The sequence below is a fragment of the Eulemur rufifrons genome, chromosome 1 (assembly GCF_041146395.1).
Source record: "Eulemur rufifrons isolate Redbay chromosome 1, OSU_ERuf_1, whole genome shotgun sequence".
In the NCBI taxonomy this organism is placed as follows: Eukaryota; Metazoa; Chordata; class Mammalia; order Primates; family Lemuridae; genus Eulemur; species Eulemur rufifrons.
The window spans coordinates 39,241,413-39,260,586 of NC_090983.1; the positions used below are offsets into that span (position 1 = coordinate 39,241,413).

Consider the following 19,174-nt stretch of genomic DNA (forward strand, 5'->3'; position numbering starts at 1 on the left):
AAGTCACCTTCCTTCCTCACCGTATTGTTTTAGTAGTTATTCCTAATTACACCATCAAACACAATTAACTTAGTCATAAGAAAATTCTGCTCAGTTACAACGAAAAGCAGGGAATCAAAAACAAATAACAAAAGCCACAGGAAGTAGCTTTTTTCCCAAGTGTCCCCAGGTGTGTGTGTGGCGGGGGCGAGGAATGTGTCTGTCTCAGTCTCTCCCCACCCACAGAACAGGACGCGGGAGTGACCTCAGCCACCTGAGCCAGCTGATGACTGAAATTCATACTATTATAAAAAGTTAAACTGCAAAGATTCAAAACCAAATCTAAAAGCCAGAAACCAATGTGACAATACAGCCTCTATAACATGTTACAAATCACAAAGCAGTCTCCTAAGTCCATTATTTGAGTCACAGCTTAAGAAAGAAATTGGTTTTGTTTCCAAATTCTTCATGTGTTCAAAATAAAGTTTATTTTCTAGTGAAAAAAAGCTGTGATTTGGAGTACTGCTCTTAATGATCATTGCAATCAAACTGTTTCCAAGAATACCTCTTTAGAATAGCATGCCTGTTTTATATAGAAAAACATAAGTGAAAATTTATTTGTTGCACGTTCAGATCCTGTGATCATATTTATTCCAAGAGCAGTCAGCCCTAAACTGAATCAGAAATCAGGAAGCTTTTACTTTGCTAAATCATGGCTGAGGTTCCTTGGATTGCCCCTACAAGCTCACAAGTCTTAATTCCAAAAACAATCCACTCCACTGACCATCAACCCCACCCACTTCCACCAGGGCCAAGTCCCCTGTTCCTCTCCCCTTTTACTCACAAAGCCATGACATCCTCTGACCAGCAGTTACTTATTCCACACAAAACCCAGGGGAAGTGTGGACTCTCAGGAATCAAGTGTGTTCATAACATCCCCAGAATAAACTTTATTGTTTAATGATGCTGGAAGGAAACATTTCCTTTATGTACCCAGGCTCCTATGTGAACATGAGTTTCTTCAATCATGTGTGCAAGGGGATTTTTGGCTGAGATAATCTAGCTGAATTAAGTATATTACCACTGTTCTTTCCCTTCTCCTCTTCTTAAGGGAGAATAATTAAATGCAATGTTATGTTTATAAAGGAAAACATACTAGTCAAGAATTTTGAAAATTAAAGTTCGTACAGCAAATTACCTTCTTCACAAAATTTACCAGGAAATCCACTGATTTTCTGGATTTCAGACTACAGTTTTAAATTGCTTATGTGGAATGTTAGTCTTCCCATTTCAACACTGTTCAGATTTTCTAAAACAAAGTTTAATTTTTATTGAAAAAGAGTGATGATTTAGAATATTGCTTTTAATGTACAATTTATTCAAAGATGCAACTTTCAGGAGTATCTTGAATATTGAAGAAAAAAATAATGGCTAATTAAGTCATTTCCAAAAGGGCTTGTTAAAGATGAAAAGAAAATGGTCTGCTATACATTCAGGGCCTGTGACGGTACTCCCGAAACACAGCATTCCCCTACCGCTGACTGCTAAAAAGACTGTAGGACGATGACGTTTACACATTGTCTCAAATTACTTTATCAAGGTCAGAAGCACTAGTAATCCTAAGCATAACATAACAGTTTCCTGGTTTTCACACACAAATCAGTCTTCCAACAATTAATTCATTTATGATAAACTACAGAATACGATCTAAAAACAAAAATCTTAGATGCAGAAGCTTACTAAAAATTATCCAATAATTTTTCATTCTTTAAGCTTTTTCACATACACACACGGATTCGGGTCATCTGAAAACTTCCAGGGTCCTTGGCCACCTGCAGTCACACACGCAGTACCCTCTGCAACGGTCTCGGAATCAGTGCTCGGTCGGTACCTGAGCCACTTCTGGGGTCCCACTTAATTCAGCTCCAGAGATGGTCCCTTTATCCCTTTTTATCTTAATGTAGACAGTATGTTAAGAGGTCACTAGAGTTTTAAAAATGAAATGGGTATTCTGATTTGGCAAAACACTGGGTGGCTGCTCAGAGCCTACTCTCGCCAAGTGCCCACGTTCCCAGGAGCCACGGATTGGACCTGGCTCCAACTGCACAAAAAAGGCCGGTGTATTTAAAGGCCTGGTGTCTGAAGGTCATAAAAGGGCTCTGTAATATGGCAACAGGCTGGTCCTGGGGGACCCAGACTAAGTATCAAAATGTCCAGCTGTTTATACATGTGTTCGAGAACTGTATATGATCTCTTAGGGCTACAATAAAGTCTCCAGAACCCTGTAGTCCCTTAAAAAAAAAAGTGTAAAACAGTGATAATACTAATGCTTAAAAATTGAAGGCTGTGAGAATATTTATAATTAGTGAATTATATTACTAAAAAGACATTCTTTAGAAAACTGTACCTAAGTACTCACATTTTCTATTAGGTCACATATGATAGCATTATTGAAGTAGTCAATGTGAGTCCACTCTATGTCCTAAAATATAAAACAGAACAAAATCAAATCACATATGATAAAGCCACAATACCACCATCCATAAAACACACTTTGCCTATCTTATCATATCTCACTTCTTCTCCGAATTTATTTCCTTTATAGAATCAATGCTGCAAATGTCATACTCAGTTCCCAAAACTTTCTTAATGCAGCAACCCACTGCTGACATAATCTGATTGAAGTGCATGCCCTTGACCTATTCTGAAACTGTCTCCCATTCCACTCTCCCATCTGTAGCAATTTCCCATGCACTTCACTGGCCCTGGGCCAAATATTTACTCAACAGGCCCTTGGGTCAATATTACTTTGTGTATACTTACAGTGTTTATAAGGAAATAAGTTAGAACTTGATCCCAAGAATTTAAGGCCCAGATTTTTCTGTTCTTAGTTTGTAATCACAAGGAAAAAATTAATTTTAGAGTCAATCTTATGTTGCAGGGAAGTTAACTATTTCAAGTGTTAAAAAAAAAAGCCCTGTGTCAAGACTAAGTATTCACATGTTCAACATAAGGAAAGACAAGAAAACCTATCCACCGGTTTTAATGCTAGCTACAAAGCCAAATCTGTAAGGCCAAATGTAATCATTCTGTGTCTGCTTACACTTTGTCTATAAGTATAAACATTTATTTTTCTTCTAAGGGGAGAGAATTTAATTCATACAGCAATCTAGGAATCTTCCTATATACTCTTAGAAGTGTTTTAGACAATCTGTACAAACTGTTTTAAGTTACACATCAAAGTTTGGGCATTCTCTATGATGAAAAGACAGGAAGAGAATGAATCTTGCTTTTAGGATGTTTATGTTACAAAAAAGTGCCAGACAAGTATAAAACATTCCTAAAGCATCAGGCATTCTAAAATCAAGATGAAATATTTATGATTTAGCTTTAGAATAAATGGGTTGTTTTACTAAGTCACTGGGGATAATAATCACATTAGAAAAATCTACATTGAAAAACAAAAGAAAAGAAGATTCTGTGTCCTTAACAGCTTAAAATGACACTAAAGAAAATGAAAAAAAAAAATAGGCAATATCATTACTAAAATATTAAAGAAATAAATGAAAAGGAAACAAAAATATAGGCCATAAAATAATCCCTCCCTTTTATTTTTTTAAAATAAATAATTTTATACCTGGAAAAAGACTGGCTATTTAAAAAAGGAAAGGGTGAAAGCCAAGTATGTGTTTTAAAAAATGCAAGGACTTTGTAAACATTAATTCTGGTTATTTCTGAATTACATTAAATGAGGTAATTCATACAAAGCACTGAATACAATACCTTGTATGTAGCAAGCATGCAATAAATGTTACCTATTTTATTATAAATTTTGAAAAGCAATGCTTTTGATTGAGATTGAGCAAAGTCTCAAAATATTTTCAAATCTCCTTATAGTGATACTATTTCTGGTATACAGTTCTTTAAGTTTTGGCCAATGCATAGTATCATGTAACCACCACCATAATTAGTCCCCAAAATTCCCTTGTGCTGTTCTTTGCAGTCATAACCCTTCCACGACTGCTATATGGGACTATTTATTTTCTTTCTTTTATTTTTTTGAGACAGGGTCTCACTATGTTGCCCAGGCTGGTCTCAAATTTCTGGGCTCAAGCAATCCTCCCATCCCAGCCTCCCAAGTAGCTGGGATTACAGCCGTGCATCACTGCACCTGGCTTCAGACTATTTTCTTAACACACTGTTATTTTTCATCATTATGGTGGAATCCAATGAGATTAGAGGCTGCCAACTGATATTTATTGAGCATCTGCTATGTGCTAGGCATCATTCTAGGCACTAGTGGCACAGTAAAAAAGAAAATCCCACTTAGCTTAGACGTCATACCAAGCAAATTTTAAAAAACCACAATCTGACTAAACTTAGATAAACCTGATTCCAGGGTCATGTTTAGACCATCTTCTGAATCTGGAATTTACATTATGAGTAACAAAGGACCAACATTTTGAAAAAGCATTTCAACATTACCTCCCGTATATACTCCTCTTGCTCTTCTTTAAGGGTAAGTTCAATGAAGATCTGTTGTAGCTTCTCATTACAATAATTAATAATGAACTGCTCAAAGCTGTTGTCCTGGATGAAGAAAATGAAAAAAGCCTTATAAATCATGTCGCTAGTTCTCCCATAACAATGACACTCAAACATCTCAATCCATGAGAAATGCCACACATGGTCTTTCAGCTTTAACTGCGGCCCAGCACACGGCTCCTAGGACAGACGCTTGCCCACTGCAGCACTCGAGGAATATGCCTCACGAGAAAGTGAATGGCGTATACACAAATGATGCAGCATTTGAAGGATGAAGATTTTTAGTTGACGGAGAAACACCCCACACATGGTTAAAAAAAAAATTTCCCTGAAGGATCAGCAAAGACACAGTGACATTTACAATTTCTATCACCAAGTCCTCAATCTTGCATTCTCAGGTGAAACTTTAGAGCTCAAGAAAGTGCTTCTGACCTGACCTCTTATCCCCCTCCACCCCCTGCCAGGGTCAGATCCCCCACTCTGACTCCTACGCCCCAGCCCTTTTTATAAAACATGTTCTATGAACATGTGTGTATGTGAGTGTACACATGTGTTGATTAGTTCCATACTCCTCTGCCTCACTAGGCCGTACCTTCCTTAAGGGCAAGGCAACCACCTTCTCTCGTCCACTGTATTCCTCGGCCTCACACAGCACCTCACACCTAGCCAGTACTCAGTATGAACTGGACGAGTGAACCAACGAATGAAGTTCCTACCAAATAGAGACCCGAGGGAATTAAACCATCAAAATCATCCCCCTAGATAGAAACGGTCTCTCTTCTCAGAAGGCCCAACACCCTTGATCACTTGTAGGTATCAGCAGTTTCCCCTTCTTACTAGGGTTATTTATCTCTTACGAATTCTCTGAGGGAAGCTCCACGCCGAAATCATTTCTGAACAATCCACAGGGCTTAGTGTATCGCTGTACATATTGAGGGCACAAAGCACATGTCTGTTGGGTGAATACATCTCACCAGGAAACACACCTTCCAGGAAGAGGTACATCTAGTACTAAAACTTGTTATTTTCACCTCTGTCTCTCCCTTTTGCCAAGTGGGAGAAAGGGACAGAATGACTCTTCTCCCACTGAGGTGGCCGGTCCTGGTCTAAGGAGCAAGGAGGGTCCCCATGCAATGGTGTAACTGAAGCTGGCTGCTCCTCGTGGATACGCAGAGCAACAGGCCTTCAGGTCTCTCCGTAAAGGGCAAAACGGAAGACGTCATAGAGTTTTCTGAAAGTTGATCTTTTAAAACCAACTTTGATCCTACTTGGGAAAATTTTTAAATGATACATCATTTATGATGCAACATCTGACCACATTTTCTCCTGGGAGTCCGCTAAGGCTTTCTAATCACCAGTGATGAACTGATCAGAGGAAGTTTTTAACTCTAAACTACAGGTGACACGTGTGAATACACTACCACTGACTTAACTTGTTAGTGCTAAATCTAGTCCGGGATAAAAGGTTGTTGGTTTTTTTTAAATTCTGAAGGTTCCTACAAAAGGGCAAACATTTATTTTCAATACTTCCAACAAATATGATCTGAGACACAAAGGGTGTTCCTCAGTACTCATTTTCACACAAATTTTTTAAAACCCTGTGCTCAAATCCTCAGAGCTAAGGATTGTGATTAGAAACGGAAGTCAGTCTGGCATAGATGCCTTATTATTATTATAATTAGCATAAAGACATTTCATACATGAGAAAGTCTAGCTTTTTGGTTTGTTAAAACATGTCCTTATATAATGCAACTACCACAAACGAAAAACTTACAAACAAAATTAAATTTTTAATGGCTTACAAGAACAGATCTTTGGTTTGTTTTAGAAAACAAACTCATGGTGTAAATCTTTTCTGTTATTTGGTAAGTCTGTGCCCATGGAGCAATTTCAACCCAATTATGCTAAATCATCAAGTGGCAATTAATGAGGAGAAGGAAGGGGAAAGCAACTAGTGTCCTCAGACACACTGGTGGCCATGAACAGCTTGAAGTACACTTCTAAAACAGGACTATGAAACACACAAGCAGATTAAGAAATAAGAGGCAAAGCTTCACAATTGTAACACAACTCAAGGAATAAGTCAAAGCTAAATTAAATTTGTCTTTAACCTTTAAAAATTCCTATGAATTCTATATTTCATATCCACACAGTTAATCAACAACCATTTACTGCAAAACTCACACAGCTAGAGAAGCTATCAACACAGGAGCATGCAACAGACCGGCACTGCAAACAGTTCATACTTACTGCATTCTGGTGCAAAAAGGGACAGATTACACGAAATGCAGTCAGTTCTTAATTAGCAATGAACTTCTAAAAGTAAACACTTATTGATAGTTATTCATTGTCACAAATGACAGCTTTTACCATTTAAGCTATAGTTTTAATTGGTATAACACATTAGATTAAGACACATGTCCAATCAATTCAAAAGACAGGACCACAATACCTACATTATGTATCTCAATTGTGGTTCTGCTAGGGGAGAGCTATCCAGGACAAAAATGCTTGGACTGAAATAATGATAAATCATGTAACTCAACTGAAGCCTTAAGGCTTCAGAATCTAATGCTTCTAATTCTAAATTATCAGGAAAAAGAAAATGTACATGACATTTATCCAAGGCCAACATCCACCGAGTCAGCGGCAGACCAGGTATGGTGGCTCATGCCTGTAATCCTAGCACTTTGAAAGGCTGAGGCGGGAAGATCGCTTGAGGCCAGGAGTTCAAGACCAGCCTGAGCAAGAGTGAGACCTCATCTCTATAAGAAATACAAAAATCAGCTGGGCACAGTGGCACGTGCCTGTAGTCCCAGCTACTTGGGAGGCTGAGGCAGGAGGATCACTCGAGCCCAGGAGTTTGAGGGTGTAGTGAGCTACAATGATGCCACTGCACTTTAGCCTGGACAACAGAGCAAGACCCTGTCTCAACAAAAAAAAAAAAAAGAGAGTGAGTCAGAGTTAGTTGGCAGATCACCGAATAGTGAAGAGATCCAGCAAGATCCATAAGTACCTCCTCTTTTCCGCCCCAGTGACCCAGTCCTGTGCAGTACTGTACTAAAACCTCTCCTTCAAAAATAAACAGGGTGGCAAGGAGAGAGTGTTCTCCTGGGGATGGTCAAAGAACAAAAACTTGACTCTCCAACCTTATTCTAATGCTAAAATTTAAAAAACAAAAAACCCCCAAACAGAATAGCACAATCATCAATGTAGAAATTAACTTACTTTCCCATAGAAATCAGCATCTATTGTAAACAACCTCCAAAGCCTCCAAAACATGTCAGGAATCACCAGTGTGCTAATTACTGCTGACAGTGAAGGCTAAAGATACATCTTTTGTGATCTAAGTTGTTGGCAATGTTCAAATTTGGAGGGAAATGGGACTTTACACATGATTTAAAATAACTTGCAAAAATTTAGTGAACAAACAATAACTTGCAGAAAATCAAGGAACAGCCTGGAGTTCATAGAACTCCAACTTATATAGGTCCAACACCTAGTTCCATTTATATAGGTATTAAATTAACACCAGGTTGTTCAACTTTGGTCCCCTTCCCCTTCATAAATTAGATAAACTGTGTCTAGAAATCATCACATAAATATGAAGGCCCCAGAGCAACTTTATATTTGGAGACTTTCTTTAGTTTGTCAAGAACTGTGTGAGTAGCCAGCAGTCCCTGGGCTGGGCAGCTCGCCCATGTGTGGGTCTCATGAATCAAAGACTCCAAGGAGGAAGTGGGCAGAAGCTTGTCCTCATGAATGACTCATCGCTGTCTCCAGTTTTCTACCCATGCTCCATGCATGCAATTTTTCTCTACTGTCTTAGTCACATTTATCCCTAAAGACTGAGGGATAAAAAGAAAACTTTAAGAAGCATCTTCAAACAAGTATGTCCTGGGATCTCTACGATACAATCCCTCTGAATGCAGCCCCGGCTGCTTAGAGAACACAGGTAAACAACAAGGTGTCCGGGTTCTCTGCTATTCTATTTCACAGTATATTTTGCCAACTGTAGATTGGGATAGTGAGCACTTACTATGTTTAGAAGGATATAATATACGCAAATTTGAAACTCTAGGGCTTCTTTCAAAGATTCTAGACTTTGAGTTCATCCTTTCAACATCAAAGAAACAGAAAATCATACTCCCCATAGAGTTTATAACCGGTTTATACTCACAAGTATCAATCACAAACTTTGCATGTGGAATGATTTTGAAAGATGTATCAAAAATACTGGCCTATTTATATATTCTCTTCAGCAACAGAGGAGGCTAATGGTATTTTCTACTCTTTAAGGAACACATATTTTTAAAACTCTTACACATTTAAACAATAAATACTGGAAGGAAGATAGCAAATACAGGAGGCAGCTCTATCCCCTCTGTATTTGGGATGGTGAGGTGAGGAGTGTGCAAGTGAATATTAGCATCACAAACAGTGAGCAATTCAAACACAAAGACCATGACTTATTTAAGCAAAAAGTACTGTTAATTATATAAAATGTTATACTTCAGCACTTTCATTTGAAGTCAAATTTTGGATATGACATGTCGGACTGGGTTTCCAAATTTTACATACAATGAAGTCTCTTGCATAATAGATGAAACAATAAATTCATAAATGAGATAAACTAATTTATCTATTTACAGTGAGTCATTGGGAGACTATTTACAGTGAGAAATTGGGCTATATTACTGCTGTAAAACGTGCTGTTGGTCCTAACAAAGATTTATTTGGTGTGAGGCCTTTGGCAGCCCCAGATTATAATGCCGTTCCTGCAAAAAAATACAATGTACTTAACCACAATCCATTTTTAAATATCACGATGTCAAGAAACAGGCTCCAAATCAAGAACTGATTTTTTTTCAGAAAGTAAACTTTTAAAAAATCCTCAAAACATATGAGAAAAATATTTAACATTAAGTATTCTACTCTTTTTAGATATTTATAAAATTGAAAGACTGCCTTAAGTTTTAGGAAAATTCTCTTTAAATATATAACATTTTTCTTCTAGGTATATATGCAAATATAGCAAATTTTAAGAAAAACATCCAATGTTATAGTGCTCAAATGTTTTTTTAAATAGGCTTTCATTTAAAAAGTTAGAGCAAGAGTAATGATGTGCATATATATTATGAACCACAGTTAACAGCGCCATTTTCGTTTTTAAATCTACTTTAAATTATTTCCTTTTTCTTTAACTATAAGTTCTCTAGCACATGAAGAACAAAATTGAAGACCAAAAACTAGCAGAGAAGGTGTTGACTATCATCAGAATTAAAAACAATTTAGAAAACAAATCCAATGATCAATGTACTAGGCTACATTGATTCTTGTGCAAGAGTTAGATTATTTTATTTGAAACAAGTATTTCCTCTAGCCTGTCCCATTCTTACTATATATGGGTCACTTTCAATAAGGTGTATAAAGGCACAGTTAAAAATAACTGGCACTTTGCCTGTAGGAAACTAGCTCAATTGTATGAAAAGTGAAATAATCAGCCACCACTGCCTGCTTTGGGCTACCGAACACGAATGATTAATTAGATTATGCTAGTAAACCACCTGCCAACTTTAAGATCTACCGGATAAGTACTTAGAAAAAGAGCTGAATCAATGGAGATTGCTCAACTTACTTTTGAATATTTAATATCTTTTTAAAAAAGAATAGCATTTGTTCTTTTAAGGAGATGCAACAAATACTTCTTAGAAAACATAAACCACGTTCTCAGATACAAGAATGGTGCGGAATTAGAGTATTTGGATTATAATTTTCTTCCTTAGGAAATTGGGACTTATGTTCTACTAGGATTTACAGCTAGATTTTTTTTCCCCTCTATGAATTTAATTCATATCACCTTATTTTTGGTGTCAATGTTCCACTCATCTGTTTTCCAAATTGACATCAGATCATATGCGGCCAGCAAGACAGAGCTTATTCACCCAGCTGGTACTGGAATGTTTTGCAGTCAAATCCATGTGTCATCATCCCATGGTTTAATGCATCAATTTCCCTCTTCCGTTTAGAGACGGACCAAAGGGAATGAAAGGCTTCCACCAGCTCAGCTAAAAAGCATTTTCATGGAGACTCTCAGTGGGGTCACGAGGCAGAATTAGACACATTAAAAAAAAAAAAACGTTCTGGCCCTTTATGGCCCAGTTTTTAAAGTGATGCCCAGGGTATTCTAAAAGGCAGAACTCTTAAATACTACAGCTAATTTTCACTGAAGAACACAGAAAAAAAAATGAACTTTATTTATATATCAGTTTATTTTCACTTGGGTGGAAAATATCATTTTTGCATTGATGTGGATCTGAATATTTTTCTATACCCTGACCCCTTGTACTTCAGCTTGCCGTACTTTTAAGTCCTTAATTATCTTGGTTTCCTAATGTTCAATATTATGCACTTCCTGACGTTTCCATGAGCTCTAACATTGCTGAGAATCCAGGAAAATGTAGGCTTGCATCTGGAGTGTGGATGTGAATAATTTATTAAGAGAAGAGACAAAAACTTTGTAATTCTATGTCAAGAAGTAAAAGTATCTAAAAAAGCACTTAACCAAATCTCTATTCTGACTTCCCCAAATAAATGTATTTACAAAATAAATAATAAACAGGGTATTAAAATCAAAATGCTTGAAGATTAATCTGAGATTAGGAAAATGGAGAGAATAACTAATTATAATGAAAAAACAGATCTTAATTCTCTCAAGGAACTGGGCAGGGGTGGGGGAAGAAAAACAAAGCAGTTACTGCATAGAGAAGGAAAATTAACTTTTAATGATGTTATGGCCATTTTAAGGTTTGCTATAGACATATAACTGACTGGATCTGGCCTTGGCTGAAAGCTTTGTTTATAAAGAATAAAAATGTAACTTGTTTGGTTTTAAGTTTATTATTTATGCACACATTAGATTTCTATATAGATGAACAGCAGGTAAGGCTCGATTTTGTGCAAGAGGTCAAACAGCATGAACACCACATATATTTGCAGTTTACAGTTCACTCTGAAATTTTTATCTAGTAGAGCATTTGGTCTCAACCGTGACTGCACACTGAGATCACCTTGGAACTTTAAAAATACTGCTGCGGGGGCCCCACCCCCAGAGATCCTGATATAATTAGTCTGGGTACAGCCTAGACATCTGAATTTTCAAAAGCTTCCCAGGTGATTCCAATGTGCAGCTAAGTGCAAACTTCTGAAGTAGAGTATTCCTCTGAAGAAAGGGAGAAAAGTATTTAGAAATATATTGAAGTCTCTAGTGGTAACAGTGTTGAGAAAAATGATGGTATAACTTGCAGAAGGAAGACATGTTCAGCAAGATAGGCTTGGAGAGAAAGCTGAATTGACCATATGTGAAAAATATTCCTGGATTGCTGAAGGGTATTTCACCCAGTGCTAAGTTTAAGGATGTTTTACCCAGGAACATCCAACTTCTATTCTGATTAGGTCTGTAGCAAACGTACTTTGAAAAGCAATCTAGTTTCCCGATTAGACCTTCCTCCCCAATAGGATGTATCACTGCAGCAACACGCTCTCAATCTTAAGGCCAAGCCTGTAAGCTCCAGGCAGACAAGGAACACCTCTGCTTTCTCCTGGTATCTTGTAAATAATAAATACTTGACTCAAATTGTTCATGAGGCATAACCCAGTTTCCTTAGAGTGCTGTATGGGTTCCTTTCCCATGGCTAATTAGATCTTAGGACCTACTGGAAGAGGAAGCTAAGTGGATATCCCAGCATGATACCATTATCCTATTTTTAAAAGTTTCCATGTATTATGACATGACATTAAGCACCTGCCCACTGTCTTAAAATCAATGTCTTTTTCTGGCAAAATTAAAATAAAATCAGTTTCTTTTCTTTTAGAAATATCATTGAATTCTATTCTAACTTTCTAGTGAAATCTCTGCTTACCATCTGCCCTGCTCATGAAACCATTTAAATCTAGATCAGCAATGTGCCAGGTAAGAAATATTCTTCCCTGCCAACTATAAAGAATGACTTTGACATTCTGTCCATTTAGCAACAGTGACCTGAGGTCTTGCTAGAAATAAATTAATTTGGGCAGAGTGATTTCTGAGTATACTCAAGCAATTCTCCTAACTCACAAACCTCAAATTCTTCTCTTTTACTGAAAGACTGGCAGCTTTCCTTTGCAGATTCTGCTAAAGGGGCAGCAGTACAAGCAGACTTTGTGCTGAAGAGCTGTGTGCTGGGGGCATGATGATGGACAGCTGCCAGCACACACGCGTCCATCTGGGAAGGCTCCCGATGCTGGCCAGGAGCTTGGAGTGATGACAAGGGCAGGGAGATGGGGGAGTCAGAGACCTATCACATGTTTGGTTTTCTCCTTATTTCCAGATATTGGGGAACCTGTTAGTTTGGGGGAGAAATGTAAAGACATGGTCTTGGTCTCACCCCTTGTAGGAAAGAAAAGCCATAAATGAAAACATTAGGGGCCCAGGGTTTAGGTCCTGGGCCCGCCACTATGTAGCCGTGTAACTTGGGGGCGTTACATGAACTTCAGGGCCTCGCTTTCTGATCTGTAAAATGGGAATAATACTAACAGCTACTTTGTGAGTTTCTTTTGTGAAAATTAAATCAGACCATACACACAACACTTATCATAATGCTTGCATACACTCAGTCCTTGATAAGTATTTACCACTAGCTACTAAATATGAAACATGACTGAGGGAGAACATACTATTATAAAAATGACTGTTATAAGAAAAAGTTATAAAAATGACTGGTATATGTTTTCTAGAAAGGTCAGCTGGAGAGAATACTCTGATGCTTTCTCTGTGATTCCGTGACCCTAATCTTCTGGAACATGTACATTCTTTGTGTGGTCATTCTGGGCCTAGTTACGTAAAGAAATTCACAAATCATTACTTGGGGAGAATGAAGAAAGAGGAGCCTGGTCTACTTGTTATTTCCAGGAAGCAAACTAAAATACCACTCCTAAAAGCAAGAATAAGTGTTTTAATAGGTCCTTAAAACTGCTTCTAAATGTCAAAGTTAGCAAGAAGGTGGAAAGGAAATTCTAACTTAAGTGTATGTTTAAATATTTAATTTGTAGCAAGACAGAATCACTTTTAAAAATTCACTATGAACTTCAGCAGAAAGTATGTCACCTTCTGCAGCAGAATTCATTATCACAAGATCACAGGTGGATGAGACCTGGAGGAGACTGAATGACTCGCCTAATCCAGACCCTGTGTCCCTGAGTCTGGCGGATGAAATGACCAGCTGGGTGAAGCCAGGACCCACATCTGGCCATCCCCTCCCTGGCTTTTCCCCTGGCACCAGCCTGCCTCACTTGCCAAGCAACCTACAAATGGGAAAATGACCACAGGCATAATCATGTAGCTCATGAGAAGCTTCACAATACAAACTGTAAATTTGCAATTTTAGAAGTACTAAGACAAGAAGTTCTTTTAAAACAGCACTGTCCATGGCTCTCAGCACTTAACACACAAACACACACACATACAACCAAATTTTGTTACATCTGCACAAAAGCTTATTTGTAGATTCAAAGTTATACTTATAACAAATGTCTATCAAATACAGGACTTAATTTCTAACTGTTATGCTTTACTAAAAGTGCTAGCAAGAAATTTTTTAAATCTTACCTCAAAAATTTCAAAGCCATAAATGTCCAGAACACCCATAACCTTCTTTCTCACTTTTGTTTGTGCCTTAAAAAAAGTTTCAAATTAATGGGTTAATTTAGGCATAAAATATAACATCACAAGCATCCAAGCAGCATAGACATATATTACAGGTTAACTGTGTTTCTTAACTAGAAGAATAACCGTAATTTGCTTGGTTTTATTTTAAACTTATGAGACGGGCTATTGGTATGGAATCTTTTAAAAATTTTACTAATTGGTGACTTATTCCAAGAAAGCATTAGTCTTAATTATTTAAAAAAAAAAAAAAATCACTGAATCTTACAAGAGGTAGGGCCTTTCAAAATCACCTAGTTCAACATCTCCATTTTAATGCAGAACACATTAACCTAGAGAGGTAAAGTGACCTTTTCAGCCGAATGTGTACAACTAGTTAGCAGATGAGCCAGACCAGGGATGCTGATTCTCTGAGTAACTTCACAGAAACTATTAGACTATTCACAGTGAGAGACAACACATACAGCAAAACAAAATAAACAAAATCCCTGACCAATTTCAATCTTAAGGTAAATTCTCTTTAAGGAATAACCTTTATACGTGGTAATAAATTACCTATTTACAAAATTAAACTTTCTTCAACTTAATGTTTATACTGTGAATATGATTTATTACAGCCAATTTCTTTGCTTATAGAGATGAAGTACCTTAATGCTTTCATTGATTCGATTTACCAACCATGAAAACAACCTGCTGTAGAGGTTTTTAGCCAGAGCGTCCCGGGCATAATAAGCCTATTAAAAAGAGAAAGAAAAACTTAATACCTGCAATTGCCACAATGCTTAATTTCAGTAAAATAAGGCAGATATATATATTTAAATATTTAAAGCCCTTTTATTTCAATTTCTTATCAGAACCAGTTTTTATTATACTCTGGATAAACAGCAAGCCTTTAACTGAATTAGGCAAATTGTTTACACACAGTTATATTTTTTCACATAGCAGGAAACTAATTCTAAATATTGCAAAAGCTTTCACCACAAAGATATTCATCTCAATGTTATGGAACAGAGAGAAATCAGAGGCAATTTAGAAGTCCAACAACAGAAGGTAGTAAAATACCCACTGAAAGGAATGTTACGTAGTCATCAAAGAATGATGGCTATGAAAATTAGGTAATGAAATGGAAATGCTTATGTTATGTGAAAACTAAAAAACTGTATACTTAATTCAATAACAACTACTTTTTTAAAGCCATACACATAGGAAAGGAAGCTCAAAGGAAATACATTAAAATGGCTTTGACTGATGGAATCTGTAAAATTTTTTGTCTTCATTCAACCTTTTGAGTATTTAAAAAAATTTTCCACAATGAGTTCTTAGAAGTTGTAGTATGAAATAAACCCATTTTATGTGCTTATTTATTTATTTTTAAAGCTGTCCAGAGCTACTGGACCAGAAGAAGCAGAAGACACGTATGTCTCAGTGACTCTTGGCTTGGAATGCAATGGCTGCAGAAGCGAGGTGTGGACGGGAGAAGCTAACAGCCCTCGGTATGCCAGGTGTCCCTGGTGCACAGTGAGTACCAACCAGATGTTTAATCCCAGCCCTTCTGGGGAGAGATGAGTGTCAGCAACATAAGAAGGAACCGGCCTTGGGAAGGGAAAGCTCGAGGTTATATTGCTGTTTTTAACATGCTGGCCAGATGTATATATTTTGCTGCTTGTAAGCAGAAAGTCAGGTATTACTGTCAAAATATAGAAGCATTTTTTTTATTTTATAAAAACACAACTTGTTAGATTAGGTAGGAATACCTTTCCCACATTTCTTCCTGAATGAGTGTAACGACTTTAACAACACATTCGCTTCCCTGGCAACATATCACAGCTGGAAAGAGCAACTTTTCCCTTCATCTGACACTTCTGCGCTAATCCCAAACTTTCCTCCCCCAACCTCAGAGAGTTACTCCAATCAGGCTTTGAAAATATGCCTAGGAGTTGGCAAAAAAATGGGAGGGAGTGACTCCAGAGTAGAAAATGCATATAAAATGCTAAAACAGGAAAAGCAGCCAAAATATAATTTAGATGCACATCCTTTCCCCAATACTCTTTAATCTAGTTTTTACTTTCTTAAAATAGGTAATTTAAGTGTTTAGAACAGTGCCTGGCTGAGAGTCTATAAATATATTGATATTATGACTTTTTAAATATCCTTTTCCTCTACTACTACTTCACAAGCCCTTTCCCTTTTCTGCTTGTAAATTCAAGTTATCTCAAAACACACAATCTTAAAACACCATGTATTTGTAAATAAACCCTTTTTCGTCTTAATGTCATCCAGCTTTTTTAGTTGTATGCTATCTGCTTCCAACAAACCACCATTTCAATATGCAACTGAACTGACAATGATAACTTATTCTGGTAAATTACTTTATATTTTTTAAAGTGTATTCTGAGCAAATATTAATCTTCTTTGCTTCCTTCAAACAAATTCTTTCTTATGCCAAGGGGTATCAAACTTAAATGCTTCCAGGGACTGTGTGATAGAAAAGAACAGAAAATAGTGGCTTCGTAGTGGTTAGAGGATGTATTCCAGGTTAAAGACACATTCAAAATTTAAAAAGCAAACAAACAAAACCAAAGAAAAAACTACTCTTTAGTCAAATAAAATATGCCTATCAAGCTATATCTGACCCCAGGGGCTGCCAATCCCTAACTTCTTGAGCCTGATTCATGCTACCTAATCTCCACAATAGTATCCTATAAAGCAGTAAGGGTAAGAATATTTACTCCCATTTAAGGATCTCTAATAAGGTGTGGAGAAATGAGGGAAGACACCAGGTGCACTGATTCACCACCTCGGTTTCCAAGCACACTATGAAAAGACTGCATTTCTGTAGTTGCCTAAAGCTCATAGAGGTAAATCCCAGATGGAATCTATTTCAGAGATGGCTGGGATCAGGGGTGGCCCAGGACGGTATGTGCATGGCCCACTATGCACAGACATGGTGCCTACCCTCCAGGAGCTTAGAGTGGAGTTGGGGAGATCAAACAAACACAAATGGCATAATCAGAGGGCAGGTACCAAACTTGGAAGAAAAGGGAGTTCAGAGAAGGTGGTCTCAGGGAGCCTATTTGATCAAAGAAGTCTCCTTGGGTGGGGTGCAATTGGGTGGACCATTTGGACACGCAGAAGGAATGAGCAATGGCATGGGGGGGTGATGGGCAAGCAGGAGCAAAGGCACCAGGCAAAAATAAGCATAGCATTTAGAGAACTAGCAAGGCATAAACTGAGATAAGCTGTGTAAGGTCAGATTACAGAGGGCCTTGGAAGCCAAGGACAGAGTATGTAGTAGAAGCTGAATGATAACCTCCCTCTTGAGTTTCCATTATTATAATATTCATTCTATCTGGGGAAAGATCTAAATGCCTTGGGAAAATGAGGCATGGGGCAATAAAAATGATACTGGGCCCAAGAATTGAAGCTATGAGGAAAAGCTAATAAAACAAATCACTTCTCACAGAATCAAAACCTACTGGGCAATAAGATAGGCAGAACCAGATGCCTGAACACTACCTTAAAAAAAAGAACTTGATGAAAGAGCTGAATAATTGAGGAGCTGAATTGCCAAATTCTTTTATTCCAAAGGCTAAAAAAATATGGAAAAGTTTTAACTAGTGATGTGACTAAAATAAGCTTATAAAGTAAGAGGTACCTGGGCCTGGTTTCCACAAAGGATGATTAAAAATGCAAGAGTAAAACACAATTTTAAAAAGACCCCATATATATATACTCCTAAAAAGCCTTTATAAACAACACACATTTTTCATAGTGATACTATATACTTAACAAGTCCCACTCTGGCTATTGAAAACTCTGCGGTTCTCAAAATGTGATCCTGGACCAAGAGCAGCAGCAGTGTCACCTTTAAACTTATTAGAAATACGAATTCTTCAGTCCCCCCTCAGACCCACTGAATCAAACACACCGGAGGTGCGGTCTGCAAACTGCGCTTAACAAGCCAGTCCTCTGGGGGACTGATGCGCACTCGAATTTGAAAACCACTACTGCAGGCTTTCCGCTCTCTGACTCCAGACTTCACCTTTCCAGCAACACTGCTTTGAATCCCTTCAACTTCTCTAAAGCTGTAGCCAAGCTTGACCAATCCTTTTCCTGAAACGTACTCCAAACCTGTATTTTCTCACAGTTTTTTTTTTTTGACATGCCCTTTCGCCCATTCTTTACACATGTGAACCCTTCAGTCTTGTCCATGAAGTCTTCCTTAATCCCTTATTTCCCTGTTAATGGTCTCCGTCGGGGCTTGTGCTGTGCAGGCTCTCGGCACCATTTTCTTGATGCAGTCAGTCGCTCCCCATCTGACTTTGAGTGAGTCAGGTGGACTTGTACAGAGTGACAGCAGCAGCAGTCATTTAGGAGGAAGGACACATAATGGTTACAGCTAGGAAAGGACTGCTACAGACTGAATTTCCATAAAAGTTACAGTATTTGCCACAGCCAAATTAACTTACTAAAATAAGAAAGCAACACTGAAAGAAAGCTAAGGACATGCAGGCATTCTTGGGTTAGTAGGAAAGACCAGTTCAGATCAACAGAGAGAAAGCCACCCTACTGTCTTCCAAAGGCTTAACGATAGTTACAAGGAGGATGAGACAAAAGAATACCGCAGGACAAAGTAGACCTGAGTGGGAAAGGTCCTAAATGAGTCATTTTATTCTAGCCCAAATCAGCATTGATGGGTGGGAAAATGTCGAAGCCATAGGGTTAGACAAAGGGTTTACATTGAATGGGGCTCCAGAAGCCACCCGGGTACACAAGCACGCATCCATCCAACATCCATCCATTTAACCTGAAGCAGAAGGGGAGAAGACAGCTCAGATTTGTGTCTTAGAAAGACTTCACTGGCCTCAGTATGGACGTTAGAGGGGGAACAATTCAGAAAGCAGGGAGGCCAATTGGGCCACTTGACCACAAAGCTGGCTTCTCCCA

The 19,174-nt window shown here is 37.8% G+C and overlaps 1 protein-coding gene across 4 annotated transcripts in view; it reads right to left on the reverse strand.

Moving 5' to 3' along the window:
• Nucleotides 1-19,174, reverse strand: part of MYO1B (myosin IB) — a 175,532-nt gene that overhangs the window by 36,682 nt on the left and 119,676 nt on the right. For all 4 annotated transcript variants that reach the window (XM_069490627.1, XM_069490463.1, XM_069490383.1 and 1 more), the window contains exons 12-15: nucleotides 14,875-14,961; nucleotides 14,171-14,236; nucleotides 4,465-4,569; nucleotides 2,399-2,461 (exon numbers count right to left, since the gene is read on the reverse strand). In XM_069490627.1, coding sequence (XP_069346728.1) covers nucleotides 2,399-2,461; nucleotides 4,465-4,569; nucleotides 14,171-14,236; nucleotides 14,875-14,961 — 321 coding nt within the window. The remainder of the gene's footprint in view (nucleotides 1-2,398; nucleotides 2,462-4,464; nucleotides 4,570-14,170; nucleotides 14,237-14,874; nucleotides 14,962-19,174) is intronic.